At 36.2% G+C, this 21,945-nt stretch overlaps 1 protein-coding gene across 1 annotated transcript; it reads right to left on the bottom strand.

The window, feature by feature from the left end:
• Nucleotides 1-5,398: 5,398 nt before the first annotated feature.
• LOC136249395 (uncharacterized) lies at nucleotides 5,399-8,035 on the bottom strand. The gene is made up of 2 exons (XM_066041382.1): nucleotides 7,794-8,035; nucleotides 5,399-6,143 (listed from the first exon to the last, which is right to left on the bottom strand). The coding sequence occupies exons 1-2, from the start codon at nucleotides 7,866-7,868 to the stop codon at nucleotides 5,526-5,528; spliced, it is 693 nt and encodes a 230-aa protein (XP_065897454.1). The 5' UTR covers nucleotides 7,869-8,035; the 3' UTR covers nucleotides 5,399-5,525.
• Nucleotides 8,036-21,945: the final 13,910 nt, after the last annotated feature.

Here is a 21,945-nt window from a genome sequence, read left to right as displayed (position 1 = left end):
AGTATGGTAAGGACACAGACACACACTCTTGTCACAAAGGCAAGCTGAAAGTTTATTTTGTTACTGATCAAGCCAAAATTCTGATTATTATTGAGAAAATCAATAATGAAGACACAGACGCAACATTTTATAGGGTATATCTCGTAAGCTTACGTCATTATAATTATTATTTATTGAAATGTATTAGAATGTTCAAGTCCAGCTAATCTCAAGGATAAGCGGATTGAGTCATTGAGCCCTCACCAGGCCCCAATTTCCCCCTCTCTAGGTGGCCCTACTGAGTGTTAACAATGAAGGCTACAGTGTATTATAGTAAACATCATTAAATATTTTAAAAAATTTTTAATTTAAAAATGAAGTAGGGATCTATGCAAAAACAGTAGTGAAATGATGGTATTACAGCATAGGAAATTCCCTACTTTGGCACATTAGCTATAGCATTACTTAGCTCAATGCCAAAGTAGGGATTTTCCCACTGAGCTATGTTGTAATACCATCATCCATCTCTGACTTGTTTCATTACTTTGTTGCACAGATCCCTATTTCATTTTTAAATTAACACTTTTTAAAGATACTAGTTAAATAAAGGCTTTATACACTTCCACTCACCAAGCAACTACGTAGCAACAAAATTACAGCATATAATAAAATCAGATAATCACAGCCATAAATTTTATTTTATAGAATACCATACCTCTGGAATGCATTACCAATCATAAACCATGAACCGTTGTGTCTTGCTACAATCAAGTATGTACTAGTAATAGCATTGGTAGCAGTGAAATTTGGGATAACTACCACGAGTGTTGCATTGAAATTTCCATTTTCAATGCAACAAGAGTGGTATTTATCCCAAATTTCACTACTACCCATGCTATTCCGAGTTAATACCATACTCGTACTTTGGTTGGACAGTGAAACAGATATGGTATTAGTGACTGAATTTCACAAAACAAGGCTTCCACACACATCCACTTTTATGACTTTGAAGCACAATAACCCAATATAGGAGTGTGCCATTAGTTTCAAAGTTTGACCCGCTATTTTACAATGCTACGGAAGAATGGTTGAAAAATTTTAGGTAATTAGCTTGCTGAGCAGCCAAGTTACAGTTGGTTAAAGTCAGATAATTGGATGTATGTGGAAGCCTAGTTTAGTCAAATTCGGTCACAATTATTATAAACTTCAGAATTATGTTATGACCACTTTGAGCAGAATTTTATATCTACTAATCCATGTACATACTGTTTTCTGTGTCCATGCAGTGGATGTAGCAAATCACCTACTGTATCAAATTTTGATAACTTATAGCTTTAACACTTTTAGCTAATTCAATTTTATATTGTACTTAATTAGCCTGGCCACTACTACTACTACAGGATACATTAGCCTGGTCACTACTACTACTACAGGATACTGGTTTAGCCTGGCCACTACTACTACTACAGGATACTGGTTTAGCCTGGCCACTACTACTACTACAGGATACTGGTTTAGCCTGGCCACTACTACTACTACAGGATACTGGTTTAGCCTGGCCACTACTACTACTACAGGATACTGGTTTAGCCTGGCCACTACTACTACTACAGGATACTGGTTTACCTTCAACACATTTGTACGATCTGTGTAACAATCATGACCGTGCTTTAAATTGTAATTTTGTGTGTTGAAAAACATTTAAATAATAATTGGTGCAGCCAAGGTTATAATATTATTATGTGATTTGGTAGTGCAGCTCCCAGCCTTGCCACATGCATTTAGCTAGTCCTTTACCAACATGCAAACAACTATATGCAAATTATATAATACTGGTGAAGTCCATTCAGCTTGCTATACAGTACTGATGGTGCTGTGATGTTATAATTGCATATCTCTGTCTGTATATTCCCATCAAATTCCCAAAATGACAGGGTAAGTGTATATTTACTGCAGTGTCATTGCAGTTGATGTTTGTTGTGCATGAAGTATACACAGAGAATTTGAGCAAATTAAAAGTGTAATACGGACACACCATAATGTTTCAGTTCACATCCTATAGTAGGGCAGCAGAGTATGGACAATGTGCTATTTGTGATACGATTGTGAAACTTTCTACTGTGCTCCTTATGACAATTAATTTTTTGATGTACTGTAGTACCATCACAGGTTTGACCTTTGATGATCTTTATAGCCACATGCATTGAAATGTTTATCTCAGTGAGGCATTATTTAAATTGTCAAAACATGGTTACACAAATTAAAAATCTTGCTGAAAGAAACAATTCGGAACTCATTATGTTAGTAATATTGTTATATATATTAGCCATGAAATTCTATAAAGTTATACTTGGCCTGTAATATATACCACTTTAATGTGGGTATTCAAAGGCACCACTTGGGGTTAACTTGACAGTTGCTAAGGCCATCTGTAGTTAATTTTATGTTTTAGATCCCCGCTCGCATTACCATGTAAATTTGATTATTATTACCATTATTTCATTATCTCAATGTAAATGAGCTTGCATACATAGCTAGGCATAGGGAGATGGGCTGAAGACCAATCTTGATGTCAGAAGAAGGGAACCCTTTCACTTCTTAATAAGTTAAGATAAAGATTTATTAAAGATCGAGATACTTTAATAAAGCATTCAGCTAACTCAAGCAATCAGGTGCATGTAAGACTGCATTGAATAATGAATAATGAGCTGCCTTCCCAAATTGCTTTAGGCTAATTTTCTGATCTGAAACAAAATTAACAATGAGTAGCCTAAACGATGAATGATCAGTAAAATAATTGTTTGGGCAATGCATGGATTAGTATTTCTACCTACCATGTGCCTGCCATTTAGCAGACCACAGAGCACCACAAAGAGGACAACTGTATTAAATAGGTGAGTAACTTATAGTCCTAACTACTTAATTTACTATATTAACTTATTACTGTCCCAATATAGCTACTGTCCCAATAGTAAAGTTAGTAGGCTTAATGTAGTATAAATGCAAAACTAAAATAAATTTAAAAAACATGATCACACAATTGCAATTTTTCTGGTGCTGTGTGTAAAGCATAATGGCGTACACTGTAAAAGAATGAAGTGTGTCTGACACACCAAAATGCCACAATATTCACATCACTTGCCAGTTGGTGTGTATATTAAGACATTTTGGTGTGTATGCAGGACACACTTCATTTTTTTAATAACGTTCTAACAGATATTAGCCCATGCTATTAAAATCACTATCGATCATTAGATACTGATGCATAAAAGGAACAAGGTGAATGCTCTGTAGTTCTTTCAGAATGCACCCATAAAGTGACATATTTGTGCTTTGGGTGTATCAGCAAAATCCCTTGCAGTCGTGGTATAACTCTATTAACTACCGTAATTCACTTTATTTTTGTGCAAAAAACTTTTGTGATAAAAATTTTTGTGTAAAAATATTTTTGCATGATTTACATGAATGACCTACTATCTCGGTTAACCCCAAGAGTGGAAATTCAAGGTAATAAAATTGATCATGACTTTGGAGTGGAATAAATTGTTCACTTCAATATTATTTTTTAGGATCAAATTCTTTATTTGAAACCATGCATGTTTGAACAATGTAGCTAAACCAATGGCTTCAGGAGATAAAAACAGAATTTTGAATGCAAAAGATGACTGAAAGGTCATCAAAGGTCAAATAATCATAAGGAGTGTATTTGTGTGGAAAGTTTCATAGCTATATCACTGACAAAGTATACAAAATACTTATTTTGCTCTCTACTGATACTAATAATATTTATAGGTTGCCATATAACTATCACTGCAACGTGCATGTACGTTATTCTGCAGAAATGTTTGTATTGTAACTTTATGTGAACATATCTGGTCTGCACAAACTCTATTCCACCTTGTGGTCCTGTCCAATAATGTCAAAAATCATTTGCACTCTAATTACCATAAATGCACAGGAACAATAACATTGATAATCATTTGTGAACTCATATATATCAGTGCCTTCCACATGTTAAACTTGTGGTTCTTGCTATATAGCTAGTAATGCTATTATGTATGACTTCATCTTGGAGCCATTAATGATTTCCACTATAATAATATTTTACTAGGCCAAGCAAGCAGTACACTAATTTCAAGAACTTGCCAGTGTGAAATTCTATAGTATGTATGTCACGTGTTGAGCTGGATCCTAAAAAAAAACCTAATAACTCACAAATGGAATAACCCACAATCTTGATATTTGGCTCATTTGTAGCACTGCTTGCATGACCTACTAAAAATATTTCAAAATCTTTTTGTGACAAATGCCTGACACAATATTACAGTCGATCAAAATTCTACCATACATTTCCTATAATGAAGCAATATAAGTGCACTCACTATCCATTACAGCCCTTATAATGGAATCAAACCACATGTGTCTGCTTTTGACACTTTTACTGTCACCACTGATTATCTGGTAAGCTGAAATGTTAATTTTCTTGAGAAAAAATCCACTTTTAATTTTAGTTGTTTTTCAGGATCCAGCTCAACTAACTGAACTTGTACGTATACTATATCATACAGTACAATAGTCCTGTATAGTACAATAGTCCTGTATAGTAGGGACCACAAATGAGTGGGCGTGGTCCACGAAATAACATCACCCAAAAACCAGCCTCGATTTTCCCAGATGACGATGAGGCAGTATTGGTTAGGTAAAACTAAGCCCAAACAAGCTTTCAGATCAACCCGAAACACTTTCAACAAGTTGCTACAGAATTTTTTTAATGGAATTTTCACTGACTGACTGAGTAATGGACTGATTCCTTCAGACAAGCATAACTCGACAATGGCTAAGGCTACGGTATTGATTTTTTCACTGTTTGACATCGCTTCAGCCCGAGAGGTGCCTTTTGGTATACTGCAGTATGTACAATGCATTTTTCATGGACATACCAGTGTCCTCCTTTGTGTCCCATTCATCTTTACTGACAGCAAAAAGTATTGATTTGGTGGTAGCACGTGATGGCTTCCCGGAAATCATCCGTATTTTTCATAGTGGCTATTTTGATTGCAGAGGTGCTTCTTGATTTGTACTACTGTGTAACAGGTTGAATATAGCTGACAATGAAGCATAATTTTATACTTCACTTTTCAGACAGTAATTGATATAACTGGGGTGCACATCGCCATTTCTTTCTTTCTTTCAGTCTGAGTGGATTGCAGAGGTACTTTTCCATTATGGTATCTTGAGCACAGTAGGGATATAACACTTCTTATTGTTTTACTGTGATTTAATATTGTGCACTACTCCAGCTTGTTTCAGTACTTTTTATCGGTGTGCTATATAGTCCCTACTCTAGTTGAAAATTCCAATATCTTTGTGTACTTGTATATATATGAGCTATTCAGGACTCACATATTGTACTGTGCATACATATTTTGTGTATTTTCTATATATGATCAAAAGTATTAGGTACAACAATAATTAACAGAGAAGATTATTATCCTACAACAAATCCTACATGTTCCATACTACACACTATATAGTCACTAATAGTTCTAGTCCAGGTAGATATCTACCACAATGTATTTAATACGATATTTTTCCAAAGGACTATGGCGGTACATCTCAAGGTATAATCCCTTGGTAAGGTCTAGGAGACGTTGATAGTTAGCAATATTTGTATATCCTGCATCATGTTCTGTGTGACAGGATCCCCATTTCTCTGTTGGTCTGATATGAATCTTTATCTCACCAGAGTAACGCCGAGAAGCCACTAGTGGGCCACTTCCTCCAGCACCATTTTGAAGAATTCCTGTACTTATGTCAGCTTCTCGAAGGACGCATGGTGAGAGAGAAGGATAATTGTCCTTATCATAAGCTAAAAATCCCACAAAAGAGGCTTCATCACTTATTCCTATTTGCAGGTCATGGTCTGCACTATTAGCTACTTGAGTGTCCATGGCAACAGTGATTGTCACAACAACACTATCAGTAGATGATAAGACATTAGGAGGTACCAGTTGCTGTCGTAACATTCTTTCATAACTTATACCAGAAGGAAACTCAATATATTGAGAATAAAGGGCATGTGGTGTGGTTAATGTGGCATGATCATGTATCCATTTTGGAGTCATCAGTTGATGGTAGGGTAGAATGGTGTGTACCTCCTGAACCTGATCATGAGAATAGGAACATTAATATAGTTACTGTACTATGATATCACATTGTAGCAGCAGCAGTAAGTGGCAGCAGCAAACAACATTGTATATTTAATAGTTATACCATGGCCATGAGGGATTTGCCTGATATATAATCCCAAGCCTGAGGGCCACAGATATATATGCTCAAGTGGCCATGGTATAAGCAATATATACCACTTGGGTATGCTCACCTAACAGGTGAAGAGACAAACCTACATTCAACACATTACTTATATACAAAGGTATCTAGATATCGATTGTGGGTTTAAATTTAGACTGTGGTATTCACTAAAAAGAAATGATTGTGGGTTTTGCTGGTTATAGTGGTACCATTTCTAGCCAAGTAACTCAGTTAAGGATGTCTAAAATACTAAAGTAAGTGCTGAATAGTATAGGTTACTGATGGTTGAAATGTGCTGTATAGCAAACCATCCCCAACACTACACAAACAATTATTTAGTGGTATTTAGTAGCTGGTGATGACTCATTCAATTATTTTTCCTTGAAGAGAATGCTTGGCCAGCTAAGCCTATATGCTAAACTCAAACCCACAAGCAAAACATTAAGCAGCTCAATAGAATCAAAAAGAACTGATGCTTTGTGGTTGCCTCAACATCAAAGGCATTTGTGGTCAGGGCTATATCATGATATTGCCCTGTCTTCAGGGCAATAAAATTATGTGAATATAACTCTGTGGTTTCCTTTGATCTCAGGTGTCAAAGTGGTATATAATTTTATGTACCATGAAGCCACCTAACTTCAAAGGCAAATTTCAGGGTACAAATCTTATTAACCCACATACAATGTAACACACCTGTGGTTATAATTTGTACTGATTGCTGCACAGTAATTATTATACTATAATATATAAACCCTTGCTGGCCATGGTACATTTAAGTTAAACCATGGCTGGCTATGGTACATTTATGTACCATGTGGGAGCAGTATTGCCAAATTCTTTATAATATAAAAACTCTAGCTGAAATCGGTTGTGGGAATTTATCATTGGTCATGTGATGAAAACCATGTTTTCAATTTTGCGTCCTACAGCACTCAGACAGAAGCAATTTTTCACCCTTGCCATCCTATGAGTTGAGAAATGTTGGTTTAAGGTAAGAACTAATCACAAGCAGTTCATTGCATTTTTTAATATGGACACACCCACTTTTGAGTAACATGAGATAAACACTCTACAGTGAAGCTTACCCCTATAGATGTTTAGTAAATGCAGTAAAGTCTGTAAAATGATGCAGTGGCTTTAAAATGCTTGTAAAATTGCTTAGCTGAACTTTTCTGTGATACTGTTAGGATTTCTCTGTTCATGTTAACAAACATAGTCACAATGTTAGTTGCTGCTGTCCCATAATCGAATTTCACAAGTTGGTCTATATAATGAATTCAGAGGTCGGTCTCGTATTGGTTTGGGTGATTAATTGCCCACCAGCTCTTAGCCTGCATTGGCATGATACATATCAGTTGTATCACGTTCCCTCATGATTTGCCTGATATGTACACCCATGCTCTCGGGCCTGATAACTCTCGAGCTTGGGTGTACATATCAGGTAAATCAATTGGGTACATGATACAAATAGTACATATACACTAAGCATTATTATTACTAACATTGTTGTTAGCTTCCCCTCCACCAGGCAGACAAGTTGTTCCCAATAACACAAGGAAAACTACTAGTACTAACATAGTGTAAAGTGACTAGTAATAATTGATAACAGTTGATATGACTGAATAGGATGAGACTAGTAACTGATGACGAAGTGTAGAAAGTGGTCAGTTTTGTATGATGTTTACTGTTTGGGCTGGTCATATGACAATGGTATGTAGTAGGAGTTAATTGAGTACCTTATTTGGTGTTCTTGGTTTACATTTGGTTTCTAACATGTGACTGATGATGGCATAGTGTGGCTGATGAGACCAAAGGGCATTGTTAATACACAAGTAACTGCACAAAGTGACAAACATTATAGCTATATACCCATATCATTGTAGTTGCATTGTGCAAGGATAATGCTTTAGATGACACATATGTGACAATGAGAATAAACAATCTATGTAGCTAGCTACATACTTGAATTTTAGTCATTGTATGTAGTCATTGTTGTTGTTGGGTGTAATTGTTGTTAACTGTTTTACTGTTAACATTACTATTAAATATGCGCTGTTATGACTGTACAACAATATACTGTGACAAATTAAGGAAGCCATGTGACACGTACAATGCCATGCTACACATTAATATACAATGTTATAGTCTGCCACATAATAGTGTATTTAATTTCCATATTAGTTGATGCTAGTATACACATACCTGTGGGATTTCAACAATCTTAATTTATTAGTACTTTTAATTTAAAAATGAAGTAGGGATCTATGCAATAAAAATTAATGAAACAAGAGATGAATGATGGTATTACAGCATAGCTCAGTGGGAAAGTCTCTACTTTGACATATTAGCTCAATGCCAAAGTAGGGACTTTCCTATCAAGTTATGCTGTAATACCATCATTCATCTCTTGTTTCACTGCTTTTGTTGGATACAGATCCCTACTTCATTTTTAAATTAACAATTTTTTAATACTAGTTTGTTTAGCTTTTTTGTTGTAGCACAACTAGCTACAATGCAACTTGTGACTGTTGTATAAGAGTGACTGTTGTATTAGAGTATATCTAGATTCAGCCAAGAGGTGTGCAGATAGCTAGACCAATAAGGGGTGAGGCCACTTGTTTACTGTTAAGTAAACAGCTAGAATAGTTAAGTGGTATGGTCTCTGTACTCTATCGCTATTAGTCCACCTAGGTCTTTAATTGATGGGCGTGGTTGCGAACCTAAAAAATAATTATTGCAGTCACCTAACCATAAATACATGCCTGCTATAACAAATAATACAGCTATGAGTAAAATACTGTTGGTCATTTAGATGAGGCTCCTCTCCAGCTAGCTTGAAGCAGAGTAATAAACTTTTTGATAGGGGGATTTCAACAACAGCACATAACGGTGCTGAAAATGTCACTGACAGTACCATAGTGAACATATAGAATATGTTACATGTAGCACAGTGTCTTTGAATACTAAACTGGAATGGAGCGAACCAATAATGTAATAAACGTATGTAACAAGTATACTCCTTAAGATAACCTGACTAGTGGATCCCATCCAGGCCAAGAGAGAACACTGTTCACTACTCCTCCATAGCCAGTGTTACAGAAAAAGATAATAATGGAGATGCCAATACTCCAAGCCAATCCTGAAAACATCAGAAAAGTTTCATTCTCCTATTGAGTGAAACGTCTAGTATCATTCATATCCTCAATTGTTCCAAACAACGTATTCTTACACAGGTATAGTGCAGCTAGCCACATCACCAAACACAACAGCTGTTTAAAGAACCTACTTCTAATTGGTAGATCATCAATGTTGTACTTCTTGTAATAAAACATAGCCCAAAATTACACTAACTATACTTCTGAAGAAGGGAAGATTATATAACCTTTGCACATGTTCTTCATAGTTTGGTCTGATAAATATAGAAGCCCAGTAGTCATTGTTGAATGCCACAACTCCGGTAGCCACTATGCATCCAGCTATACACCTGCAATCGGTGCATAAAATAAAGTAAACAGGAATATTGGGGATAAAATAAACAGTTGCATTTCAGTGGCCACGTGCCAAACAGGAACATGGTACAGGAGAAAGTAAATTGTTAATGAAGAGAATATTATACCACCAAGTTGACTGACAAGTCAGGTGAATGCCACATCGGACCTTGTGAAAAGTGGACTGGTAGTCTGAATACCACAAATGTTGTCAAGTAAATTAAACTGTAGTGCCAAACAAAGATACCGACCGACACAAATGCATAATACCCTAAACGTATTGGCATTTTTCCATATCTTTAAATGTCAGATAAGATGACAGCTTAGCATGTACACACTAATAAGAAAAAACGTGTCAACTGCAAATGTTCTATCGAAATACTGTATTGAATTTTGACTAAGTGGCAAATAGAATAACTACGTAGACATTAAATAAAACAACAAGAAAGTTTGGAATTAATTTCAAAGAGCCAATCACTTTAATTCTTTTAAGATAACTCTTTTGTAGATAAAAGCTCAGGAATCATTCTATATACAGTATGTAAAGAAAACATCAGAAAAACTTTAGGTAGGATATCATTGCAAGCTTTACAGCAACTTTCTCGATCACACAATGCCCAAATGAAATCTAAACATGTTCCCAGTATTACAAGTTCCATAATTATGATCGGTTAGTACTATTGTTCCCGTATCATACTCCACATCATTTTGAGGACAGATTGTGGGGGAATCACCAGTACTGGTTAACTGTATAGTAATAGTTTGTGTAGTATTACTAAATGAATTAACAGTCATGGTAGTAACACTGATAATATTCATTCTTGACAACATTCATTTAGAGAACATGTTGAAGGATAACACACTCCAACCTGAATGTTACTGGACACACTAGTATTTATTGGTACAGGACAGTCTGAAGAATAGCACACTTCATCTTGACACTCTGATGGGTTATATACTATCCTACACTATGAACCTACTGCATTATTTACATATGTGACTGGGCCTGCAAAAATAGGGCATGTGGGCACAAACTACACTCTGTCACACAATGGGTCATATCTCAGTATTGGAATAGAATATTGGCATTCTATAACTTGCACTATAAAGCTAATTAAATAAGTTATAAGTGCTGAAAATTTCATGGCCATAACTTAGTGGAATCAAAGTTACGATGCATGAAATCTTGAAAAATTAGGCAAATTTTATGTGTCCACATGCCCTGCTTGGTCACATATACTGTCTGAGATGCTATATAAATAATTTGCTTTAGTGTTTCGGTATTGAATCAAAGGTACCCATGTTTTAGCTAATCCACCATACCTACATGTGCAATGTTATGCATGCAGTTCACACCCTGAACTCCAATCATTCAAAATCACTGTTGAGGACTGAGGTGTTTACCTTTCTTATTAATAAACAGTTGGATGATTTTAAGGTCACAAATCCTAAATTATATATATCCACCCATGGTATTGAAAATAAATGGCATACAAATTACAAATTTTAGCACAGTGTGTCTGTCCTTCAGTCGCAATATTCATGCACAATAGCAGTAAGTGAATTTGCTGATCAGCATTACAGTGTGGTGATGTTACTTTGATCACACAAGATCTATTGTTCAGATAGCAGTTGATGTCAAACTACCAATGAAGATGACAACCAACTGTTGATCAGGAAACTCAACCTCTGTAACTATCCAGTTGAAACCTTTTTTGCATTCCTAACTCACCTCATTACTGGAGCTTAAATTATAAAGCCTAATAATAACAAGTCACCAGTTTAGTAGCTGTCTTTCAACCATAAAGGGAATTTTCCTTGGTGTGTTAAATGATAACAAAAATAGCTAGCTGATAATTCAACTAGATAGTTATATAGGTTGCAGGGGCGGATCCAGGAGCTGGCAAGGGGGGCACAAACAGGCCAAGGTGTAGTTGGTTGCGGAGAGCCAGATTCTCTAGTTCAGTGCTGCATTTTTGAAGCAGCAAATGATCACCTTTTAGTAGTGTCTCAATGTTTTTTTTTTTTTTTTGCCATATTTGGTCTTTTCAGATGGTTGTGAAGTCTTAAAAACTGTTTAAAGGTAGGGTCCGCAACGTGAAAAATGAAGTAGCAAGAAACAAATCCCCGACTATCGTAGTATGTTACCCTTAGTGCCCCATCACTAATACTACCCTTGGTTTGGAACTGAGTTCCCTTGTTGGAGAGGCACGCAGATTTTAATATCTCACGTGATTCATCTTTATTTCATGCGCTCCAAAGAAGACGTCCAGAGCTCCCAGATTCTGAGTGTGATATCAAGTGTTGTTGGTCTACCAAACCATACATAGAAGTGAGTAAAACTTTGCTTGTATTTTTCACGGAGGCTGACTTTCTGCGGATGAATCGAGAAAATTTTTCGTTCGAGGTGCTCTACCAGCCAAGAGAAGAGAAGCCAATCCTATCACATAAGATGGTAATGAAGTTGGATGTATAAGTATTCTACTGAAAGAGCTGCGACCTTTCTAACCATCTGGCTGGCAGAGATGAAATTTTCAGTGCAATGATCTTCAATGATTTTGGTTGGTTGCATCCTTCCTACTGTTACAAACTGTCTTCCTAGGAGCTTTAAATCAGGGAAAGATCCAAATGAACATCTGAGGATTCTAAGAAGTGGTCAAATCCTTGACTTTTAAAGTTAAAAGGTCATTGGAAGCTACTACTCTAATAGAACATTCAGCATTCTATTAGAACAACCATGTAGTCACTATATTTACCATCTGCTTTTGATTTAATTGTGTCAGTTGAACAGCTGTATAGATTGCTTGGCAAGTGTACGTTTAAATCTTGATATTTTAACCTTGTGATGATGCAAGCAATGCAGTGTCCAGGATGCTGGAGAGTCTAATAGTATTTGAAATCCATTCATTTGTTATAAAGTAATCATTTTGTATGAGCTGGAGCACTTTATTGCAGGACCAGCTCATTAACCTCACATTTTACATATACCTGGTTTTCTATATGAAAATTAACAACAATAATGTATCTTGTGCAACTGCCTAAACAAATAACAACTCAGTGATGCAGGTATAGCCATAATACCCTAATGCTGCTGTGTATATGTCCTATGAGTTTGTGAAATTATTGATTCATGGCTAAGATAGAGGTAAAGCTTCACAGTTTTATCTGTCAATGTGTTCTATTAGTAGAGCTGGGCGATATACTGGTATTGTTAGTAAATAAATCTGATATTTAAGTCATACTGGTTTTGATACCGCCTGTTTTTTTTAATACTGCTATACTGTCTGGGCACTATGGCCTCCCTGTGGGCTTGTTTCATCCCATATTTAGAAGGTAACCAGACATGTGACAATGTTTGTAGGCAGTTGCTGATGTAGTCAGCTAACCAAACTATGTAAACAAGTTTGTTAGTGGTAGTTGGTACCTGAGGCTTGCTGAGCTACCATGGGTATTTGGTACTTTTGTTGAGGTAAATGGCAGTTACTTTAATAGAAATGTTTAGATGATGCTGCCTACCAAAGTATTCTAGCCTCTGAGAGGATATTTTTGGCTAGGAATAATAAAGAGTGGCTGGATGTGACTAGTATTAGTTAATTTATATAGTTTCTTTTATTTAATTTTTATATTCAAATCCTTGCCATGCCCACGCAGGTTCTTCTGTAGGACCATACACGTGGTCGTATGTGACCGAGGACTATCACACTTTCTGTAATTTATGTACTTTCATCACTTCATAATTGATGGTTTTCTCTCCAATGGCTTTTACATCAATACCGTGATATTTACGTAGTAATACCGTGATATTTTTTATGGAAGATATATTGTTTGCTATTTTTTCAATACCGCCCATGCAGCATTATCTATTAGAGTAGTTTATTACTTTATAGGTGTGGTAGACCAATAGATTACACACGTTTTTGCAGTGTCCTTTTATCATGTTAAAAGGTCATTGGAAGCTACTACTCTAATAGAACATTCACTCTATCAGAACAACCATGTAGTCACTACATATGCCATCTACTATTAGTTGTGTCAATTGAACAGCTGTAGACAAGTTGCTTAGTTAATAAAAGTTGCACAATCATTATAATATTATTGTATAAATAATATAGAATATAGTTTCAGATCAAAAACCTTGTGTATCGGTGTGTCAATAATCCTTCATAACCTAGCTAGCTAGCAAATTCTTCAATGTTTAGAGCAAAGGCTATAGCTTTGAATCATACTGAAAAACACAATTATGTATAATTTGCAATGTTTGAGGTGCATATTGTGCACTTTGATATCCTCATGCAGTGTGGTTGGGTGTTTTATGTACAAGTAAAGTAGTCCTCCAGGGATGGCATCCCAGACATCCTGCAATGTACATGATGATAGAATCGCTGCTAGTTTTCACTAATTGTTGACATGTGTACTCACATTACTTTGGAAAGCATCACCAAAACTGAATCATCCATGATAGTTGTCAATCTAATGATAGTTCATGGAATGATTGGCAGTATGATTTTAATGCAGGAATAGCAAGGGCGGACATTATGTAAGGGGGGTCTAGATTGATGATGCCATGGTCTAACTGTAAGGTGAAGACCAAAGAAGGTTACTACCTGCTGGCAATATAGTTACTACCTGCTGGCAATAGTTGCCCTAGACTATATCTCCTTATTATAACTATACATACATAGCTTGCTACACTGCTCCTCTAAGTATACTGTGACTGCTCTATTAGAGTATATACTTCAATCTTGACTGCTCTATTATAGTATCTAAATTATTGATGCTATTGAGCTAGGCTCTCCATCACAGCTACAGATAATTTTAGGGGGGCTAAGCCCCCCATAATTTTTTCACAGGGGTTGCAGCCCCCTTTCTCTGCTGCCCCTGAGGAATAGACTGTTTTATTATAAAGTTGTGTTAACAACTTTCAAGTGTAGCACAATAAGCACATGCTAAATTTATAATTATGAGCATGAGTGATTTATAAGCATGTTTATCACTCCTTCATAATCAACTCTATAATAATTATCTATATTCACAGTTGCATTGTGCTCAATAAGTAGACAAACTGCCAGGTCTTTCATTTCCTATTCCAGCTCCTGCATACATTTCCCACATCCTATTAAGCTATATAGTAAGGCATACCATATATACTTGTACATTAACCTACTCACATTCTATAGGTCACTTCAAGAACAAATTGTGTGAGTAGTCTATTACATTACACACATGTAGTTAACAGTAAACAAATCATACATGTGCATGACGATACGATTAAATAAATTAGGTCACATAAACTCAATCACCAGTTTATCATCCATCAATACTCAAAATATTGCACAAGCTTATAGCCAATTATTCTTTACAAACTAGTTGGCTGAATTGATACCCCAAATGATCTGTAATGATACGTTTTAGTCTGCTCTAGCCATGCATTTATTAACTTTGATGACAGCTTCATACAGCTGCACTCAACAATCAATGGAACAAACAATCATTGATATGGTAAGGGAAACAATGACATAAGCAGAGATGCAAAATTAATAGATCTAAATGAACAGAAGTTTGGCTTTATAAAGCAGATAACATTGCAGATTGATGAGTATTTTCAACGTAAGTTTGTTATTTTGAACGGGTGTTGTTACACAGAGCAGTCCAATGCATATGGACCTGTGACAAGCAGAAATCAATATAACAGGATAAATGTATTCTTTGGACAATAAAATTCACTAATGTGTTCAAGGAATTATTCAACCACGCACATCTCCTTACAAAGTACTTGCAATTAGGCCTGTGCCAAATATGCCAGCATAATAGGCTGGAGTGCTATGCTGTATGCATAATGCTAGCATATTAGGTGGATATTTCAAGCTATGGGGCTTAATTTCATGAAAATAGATTGATACTCTTCAATAGAGCAGTCAGTGCATGGATGCTGCAAGCTGCATGAGCACTCAAATGCATTGTAGATCAATACTATCTAATATAACAGTCACTTTTAGTGAAATACTCTAACAGAGCATTCACTGATTAAAATGTTCAAAGATAATTGTCAGATTTATTGCTAACTTAGGAGCATAATGCGAACATAATGGGAACATCTGATGAGCATAATAGGTGAAAATTTAGGGAAATTCCTGAAAGCATTTTGGGCAAAATTTTGAGCATATTTGACTCGGGCCTACTTGCAATTGAATGTAAAAAGTTCTTTAATTAGCCCATATAGACACAGATTCAATCTGGATGCATGCCCCAGGTTTCTGAGACAATACTTTAGGTGTCACTTTAAAAATTAAGCAGTTTGTGATTGCTCTATTAGAATGATTAAAAGCACGTTGATCTTTTGCTACAAGAATTGACCACCAAAACTGGGGGACCATGCATGGCCTGAGGTTCCCTGCCCTATTTTCACTACCTGTGCAAAACATGATAAAAGGACACTGCAAACATGTGTGTAATCTATTGGTCTACCACACCTATAAAGTAATAAACTACTCTAATAGATAATGCTGTATGGGCGGTATTGAAAAAATAGCAAACAATATACCTTCCATAAAAAGTATCACGGTATTACTAAATATCACGGTATTAATGTAAAAGCCATTGGTATTAAAGTAACTGCCATTCACCTCAACAAAAGTACCAAATACCCATGGTAGCTCAGCAAGCCTCAGGTACCAACTACCACTAACAAACTTGTTTACATAGTTTGGTTAGCTGACTACATCAGCACCTGCCTACAAACATTGTCACATGTCTGGTTACCTTCTAAATATGGGATGAAACAAGCCCACAGGGAGGCCATAGTGCCCAGATGGTATGGCAGTATTAAAAAAAACAGGCGGTATCAAAACCAGTATGACTTAAATATCAGATTACTAACAATACCGGTATATCTCCCAGCTCTACTAATAGAACACATTGACAGATAAAACTGTGAAGCTTTACCTCTATCTTAGTCATGAATCAATAATTTCACAAACTCATAGGTCATATACACAGCAGCATTAGGGTATTATGGCTATACCTGCATCACTGAGTTATTTGTTTAGGCAGTTGCACAAGATACATTATTGTTGTTGTTAATTTTCGTATAGAAAACCAGGCATATGTAAAATGTGAGGTTAATGAGTTGGTCCTGCAATAAAGTGCTCCAGCTCATACAAAATGATTACTTTATAACAAATGAATGGATTTCAAATACTATTAGACTCTCCAGCATCCTGGACACTGCATTGCTTGCATCATCACAAGGTTAAAATATCAAGATTTAAACGTACACTTGCCAAGCAATCTATACAGCTGTTCAACTGACACAATTAAATCAAAAGCAGATGGTAAATATAGTGACTACATGGTTGTTCTAATAGAATGCTGAATGTTCTATTAGAGTAGTAGCTTCCAATGACCTTTTAACTTTAAAAGTCAAGGATTTGACCACTTCTTAGAAACCTCAGATGTTCTTCTGGATCTTCCCCTGATTTAAAGCTCCTAGGAAGACAGTTTGTAACAGTAGGAAGGATGCAACCCACCAAAATCATTGAAGATCATTGCACTGAAAATTTCATCTCTGCCAGCCAGATGGTTAGAAAGGTCGCAGCTCTTTCAAACTTGGTGTGTAGAATACTTATGCATCCAACTTCATTACCATCTTATGTGATAGGATTGTCTTCTCTTCTCTTGGCTGGTAGAGCACCTTGAACAAAAAAATTTCTCAACTCATCCGCAGAAAGTCAGCCTCCGTGGAAAACACAGGCAAGTTTTACTCACTTCTATGTATGGTTTGGTAGGCCAACAACACTTGATATCACACTCAGAATCTGGGAGCTCTGGACGTCTTCTTCGGAGCGCACGAAATAAAGATGAATCACGTGAGATATTACAATCTGCGTGCCTCTCCAACAAGGGAACTCAGTTCCAAACCAAGGGTGGTATTAGTGATGGGGCACTAAGGGTAACATACTACAATAGTCGGGGATTTGTTTCTTGCAGCTTCATTTTGATATCAACTGCTATCCGAACAATAGATCGTTTGTGATCAAAGTAACATCACTTACACTGTAATACTGATTAGGGCTGGGCAGTATTGAAATTTTACTATCACGATATATCATGGGGAAAATATTACGATATTACTAATTATCACGATTTTTTTTTATATTTTGACAGATAAAACTACACCTACCTACACAAGTGATATGTCCTGCAGCAACATGAATGGATGTGCAAAAATACATGTACATGGTATTATCCATTAATTGAACTATACATGGATATATAGACATTAGCTAGACATACTATTAAGCATGGAGAGGATGTGTCTTACACACCCAAGTGCATGACATAAATTCAGGAGTTCTATATACAGATTCTCATGCATGACTAAAACCCTGCTAATTATAGCAACAAAAGCTCATTCACCCATGCACATTTTATTAGCTGTAATGCCACAATGTGCAGAAATGTTTTTCCTCCATAAAAATCCAAAATAATAAAGTCCTTTCAGTAGCTACTTTCATATACGCATGAATGCTCTATAGAGTTACTTGACTGCTCTATTAGAGTATATAGGTGACTGCTCTATAGCTTCTATTAGAGTATCTCGATCTCTTTCCTGGAGCTACTATGTTTACAGTAGTTAGCTAATACGACTATTATTGGAGAAAACCGTGGAAATCACGATAATTATAGCGATAATATCGTTTCCTGACGATACTGGTATCGTTACATCAGAATATCGCGATTAATTTTTACGATATAACAGAGATACTGCCCACTCCTAACACTGATCAGCAAATTCTCTTACTGACATAGTGCATGAGCAGTGGCGGAGGAAGTAGTTGATATGAGGGGGGTGGGGGGGCTGACCGGAATATAGAGTGTCTGCTTTCACAATGTCTCAAAGTTCACCAAAATCTATTTTATAGGTAGCAGTTTAACCAAATTTTATTCAAAACTATTTAAAACAGGCTATTTTCCAGTTAAAAACTTTTTTGGCAAAGCTTTTAGCTGTTGACTACAGGGTTAATGGACATAATATTATATAGCATTTATAAGCAGTACAAAACAGCCTGTAGCCACCTGGAAACACTTTATATAGTGGTAAGACACCAACTCGTAAAGTAAGAGGTACCTGGTTTGATTCCCGCTGTAGGCAACTCTTGGTGCGTTATTTTTAGGAACATGTTTTCATGAAGGCCTTGGCTGCTCTATTAGGGTACTTGAGCGTTTTATTAGAGTATAGCGATCTTTATTACGGTTTTCAGCCCCACTCCAAAAAGGAAAATTTCGGCGTGATATCATTCTGAGGGGGGGGGGGGGGGGCTAAGCCTCCCCCCACCTCCTATGTACATGGACACTGCAGCTGAAAGATAGGTATACATTATGATCACACAGTTGCAATAGATCACTTTTAAACTAGAGATTTCCAACTAAATTAAATAACTAACATTCCATGCATTCATTAGTATGACAAATATTGTGCTATTTTTCAGGGTCATTTTAGTGCAAACTCCACCTCAATCGGTGGTTCCTATTGAAAGATATAAGCAAAAGAAGTTGACAGTTTGATGATTTTTGTGTACAACATTTTCAATGCTTTTTATGTATATCACATGGCACCAAACACAATATTCAAAGTGTCATAAATCTAGATAGGAAACTATTAATAACATGAAATTTTCACCACGTATCTATTTTATGGAGAACAGCATATGAGCTAGGTAAAACCTCTCAAGAGTGACCACTTCTTTGTAGACTGACCACTCAGAATATTACACGAATAAAGCAAGTGATTCACAAATAAAACTGTGTATATTGTGTAACACTAAGTATACACAGGTACCCAATACATTTTCAGGGATAGCTAACTAGAAAAATCAGTAATACTATATAACATGGTAAGTAGTGACATCACAAGTCACCATCAACAAATACTTTGGAAACATGACAATCAGATAACAAAATATACGTAAGACCAATATTATTTTAAAAATTGATTTGTTTGGACACTGTTCAGCTTTATTATTATTATTATTATTATTATTGTTTACTGTGCAAAACCTCTTACAAAGAGTATATACAAGCACAGATAGCAAATCAGCAAAATTAATTATGTGGTTAATTGATGTTCAGCTAGCCTTGCTTTAAATTGGTCTAAACTTGAACAGGTGATGAGGTCGTTGGGTAAGTTATTCCAAATCTTTATACTTGAAGGGAAGAATGAGTTAAGGTATGAGTTTACTCTTGTGTTTGGCTGTAACAGCCTCACTGAATGACCTCGTAGAGAGTAGTTAGATGGAGCTGGTATGAGTATGGTATCAGCCGGTATATCTATTAATTGGTGCATGATCTTAAACATTGTGATCGCTTTCAGCTGGTTTCTGCAGTGAGCCAGAGGTGGCCAATTCAAATTTTGTAACATGTTTGTGACACTTGCATATGAAGAATAATTATTATACACAAACCTCGCACACCGTCTTTGAACTGATTCAATAGCTAAGATATCCTTTTGTGTATAATGGTCCCAGACCACACAGGCATACTCTAGGATTGGTTTACTTGTAACAACTCACTTTGACCGAGATTGGGCAGCTATGAAGGTTACGTTGTAAAACTCCTTTGATACTGTTAGCTTTGTTAGTTATCTGTCTAATGTGTTCAGACCAGGATAGCTTCGAGTCAATAGTAAGACCTAGGTACTTGGTGTGCGTCACCTCCTGCACAACAGTGTCATACAAAGTGTAATGGTAAAATATGGGCTTTTTCTTGTACGTTATTCTGATAAATTCACATTTCTTAACATTAAATGCCATCTTCCATTCATTTGCCCATCTTTCCAAAATAGCCAGATCTCTCTGAAGTTGGTAACAGTCTTCTTTTGAGTTAATAGGGGTGTACAGAATGACATCATCTGCATATAATCTTACTGTCGATAGTATGTTTTTTGGTAAATCATTTATGAAGCATAAGAACAATAATGGAGCAAGAACGGTTCCTTGTGGAACTCCTGATGTCACTTGACTTACGTCACTTTGCTCACCATTAACTAGTACCTGTTGTCGTCTTCCAGTAAGAAAATCTTTCAACCATTCCAAAGTGTTGCCCCGGATACCATAATGATGTAGTTTATGGTAAAGATGTTGGTGTGATACCTTATCGAAGGCCTTAGAGAAATCTAAAAGGATTGCATCAGTTTGTCCATTGTTGTTTAAGGATTCAGCAAAGTCATTGATAGTAAGTAGAAGTTGTGTCTCACAAGATCGACCATGGCGAAAGCCATGTTGCTCATCACACAAGATGTTGTGTTGAGAAAGGTGGGAGAAAATGTGTGAATATATTATATGTTCTAAGATCTTGGAGCATATGCATGTTAATGATACGGGTCTGTAGTTGCTGCAGAGGGTACGGTCTCCCTTTTTGAATACTGGGACAATATTCGCTTGCTTCCAATCAGGTGGGACTCTGGATTGATGGATGGATGCTTGAAATATAAGTGTCAAAATGGGAGCTATTTCAGTGCTGCACAACTTCAGGAAATGGGCAGGAATTTTGTCAGGTCCAGGTGCTTTAGAGATATCTAACTCATTTAGTAAGTTGAGAACTCCGTTGGCGTCTACAGAAATGGTGGAAATAGCAGGAAAAGGTAAATCAGAGATAGTTGGAGGAGTTTCTGATGAATGCGGTGTAAAAACTGAGGTAAAATAATTATTCAGTAGTTGTGCTTTAGTATGGTTGTCGTTATATATGTTGTCATTATGTCTTAAGGAGGCAACACCAAAATTGTCCTTCCGTTGTCTTTTAATATAGGACCACAATCGCTTGGTTATTGCACCATTTTTATCAGTGAGGGATGATATATATCTGTGATATGCTCTACGGCTTTCTTGCTGGACTGTCTTTTTGAAATTTCTATATGTTTGCCATTTAATTGGACAGCTGGATGATTTTGCTAGGTTGTATAGGCATTGCTTTTTACGTGAAAGACGTTTGATGTGAGAATTAATCCATGGTTTCTTATTTCCAGTGTTGGAAAGCTTTGTAGGTATATATGATAAACATATACAACACAGACATTTAAATTCCTCCCACAAGGTATTAATTGAGGTAGATGTAGAGTATCTGGTGAAAAAATTGGAGCTAAATTGTTCTATAATGGATCTAATAGATGGCA

Source organism: Dysidea avara, chromosome 1, assembly GCF_963678975.1.
Source record: "Dysidea avara chromosome 1, odDysAvar1.4, whole genome shotgun sequence".
Classification (NCBI taxonomy): domain Eukaryota; kingdom Metazoa; phylum Porifera; class Demospongiae; order Dictyoceratida; family Dysideidae; genus Dysidea; species Dysidea avara.
This window is presented reverse-complemented; position numbering and strand designations above follow the sequence as displayed.

Bases quoted from the DNA above. Each gene is read 5' to 3' on its own strand.
- LOC136249395 (XM_066041382.1), bottom strand. From the start codon at position 7,868: ATGTTAGTACTAGTAGTTTTCCTTGTGTTATTGGGAACAACTTGTCTG. The intron at 6,144-7,793 runs GTTAGTAATAAT...TCTCATGATCAG, and splicing joins GAGGGGAAGCTAACAACAAT to GTTCAGGAGGTACACACCAT.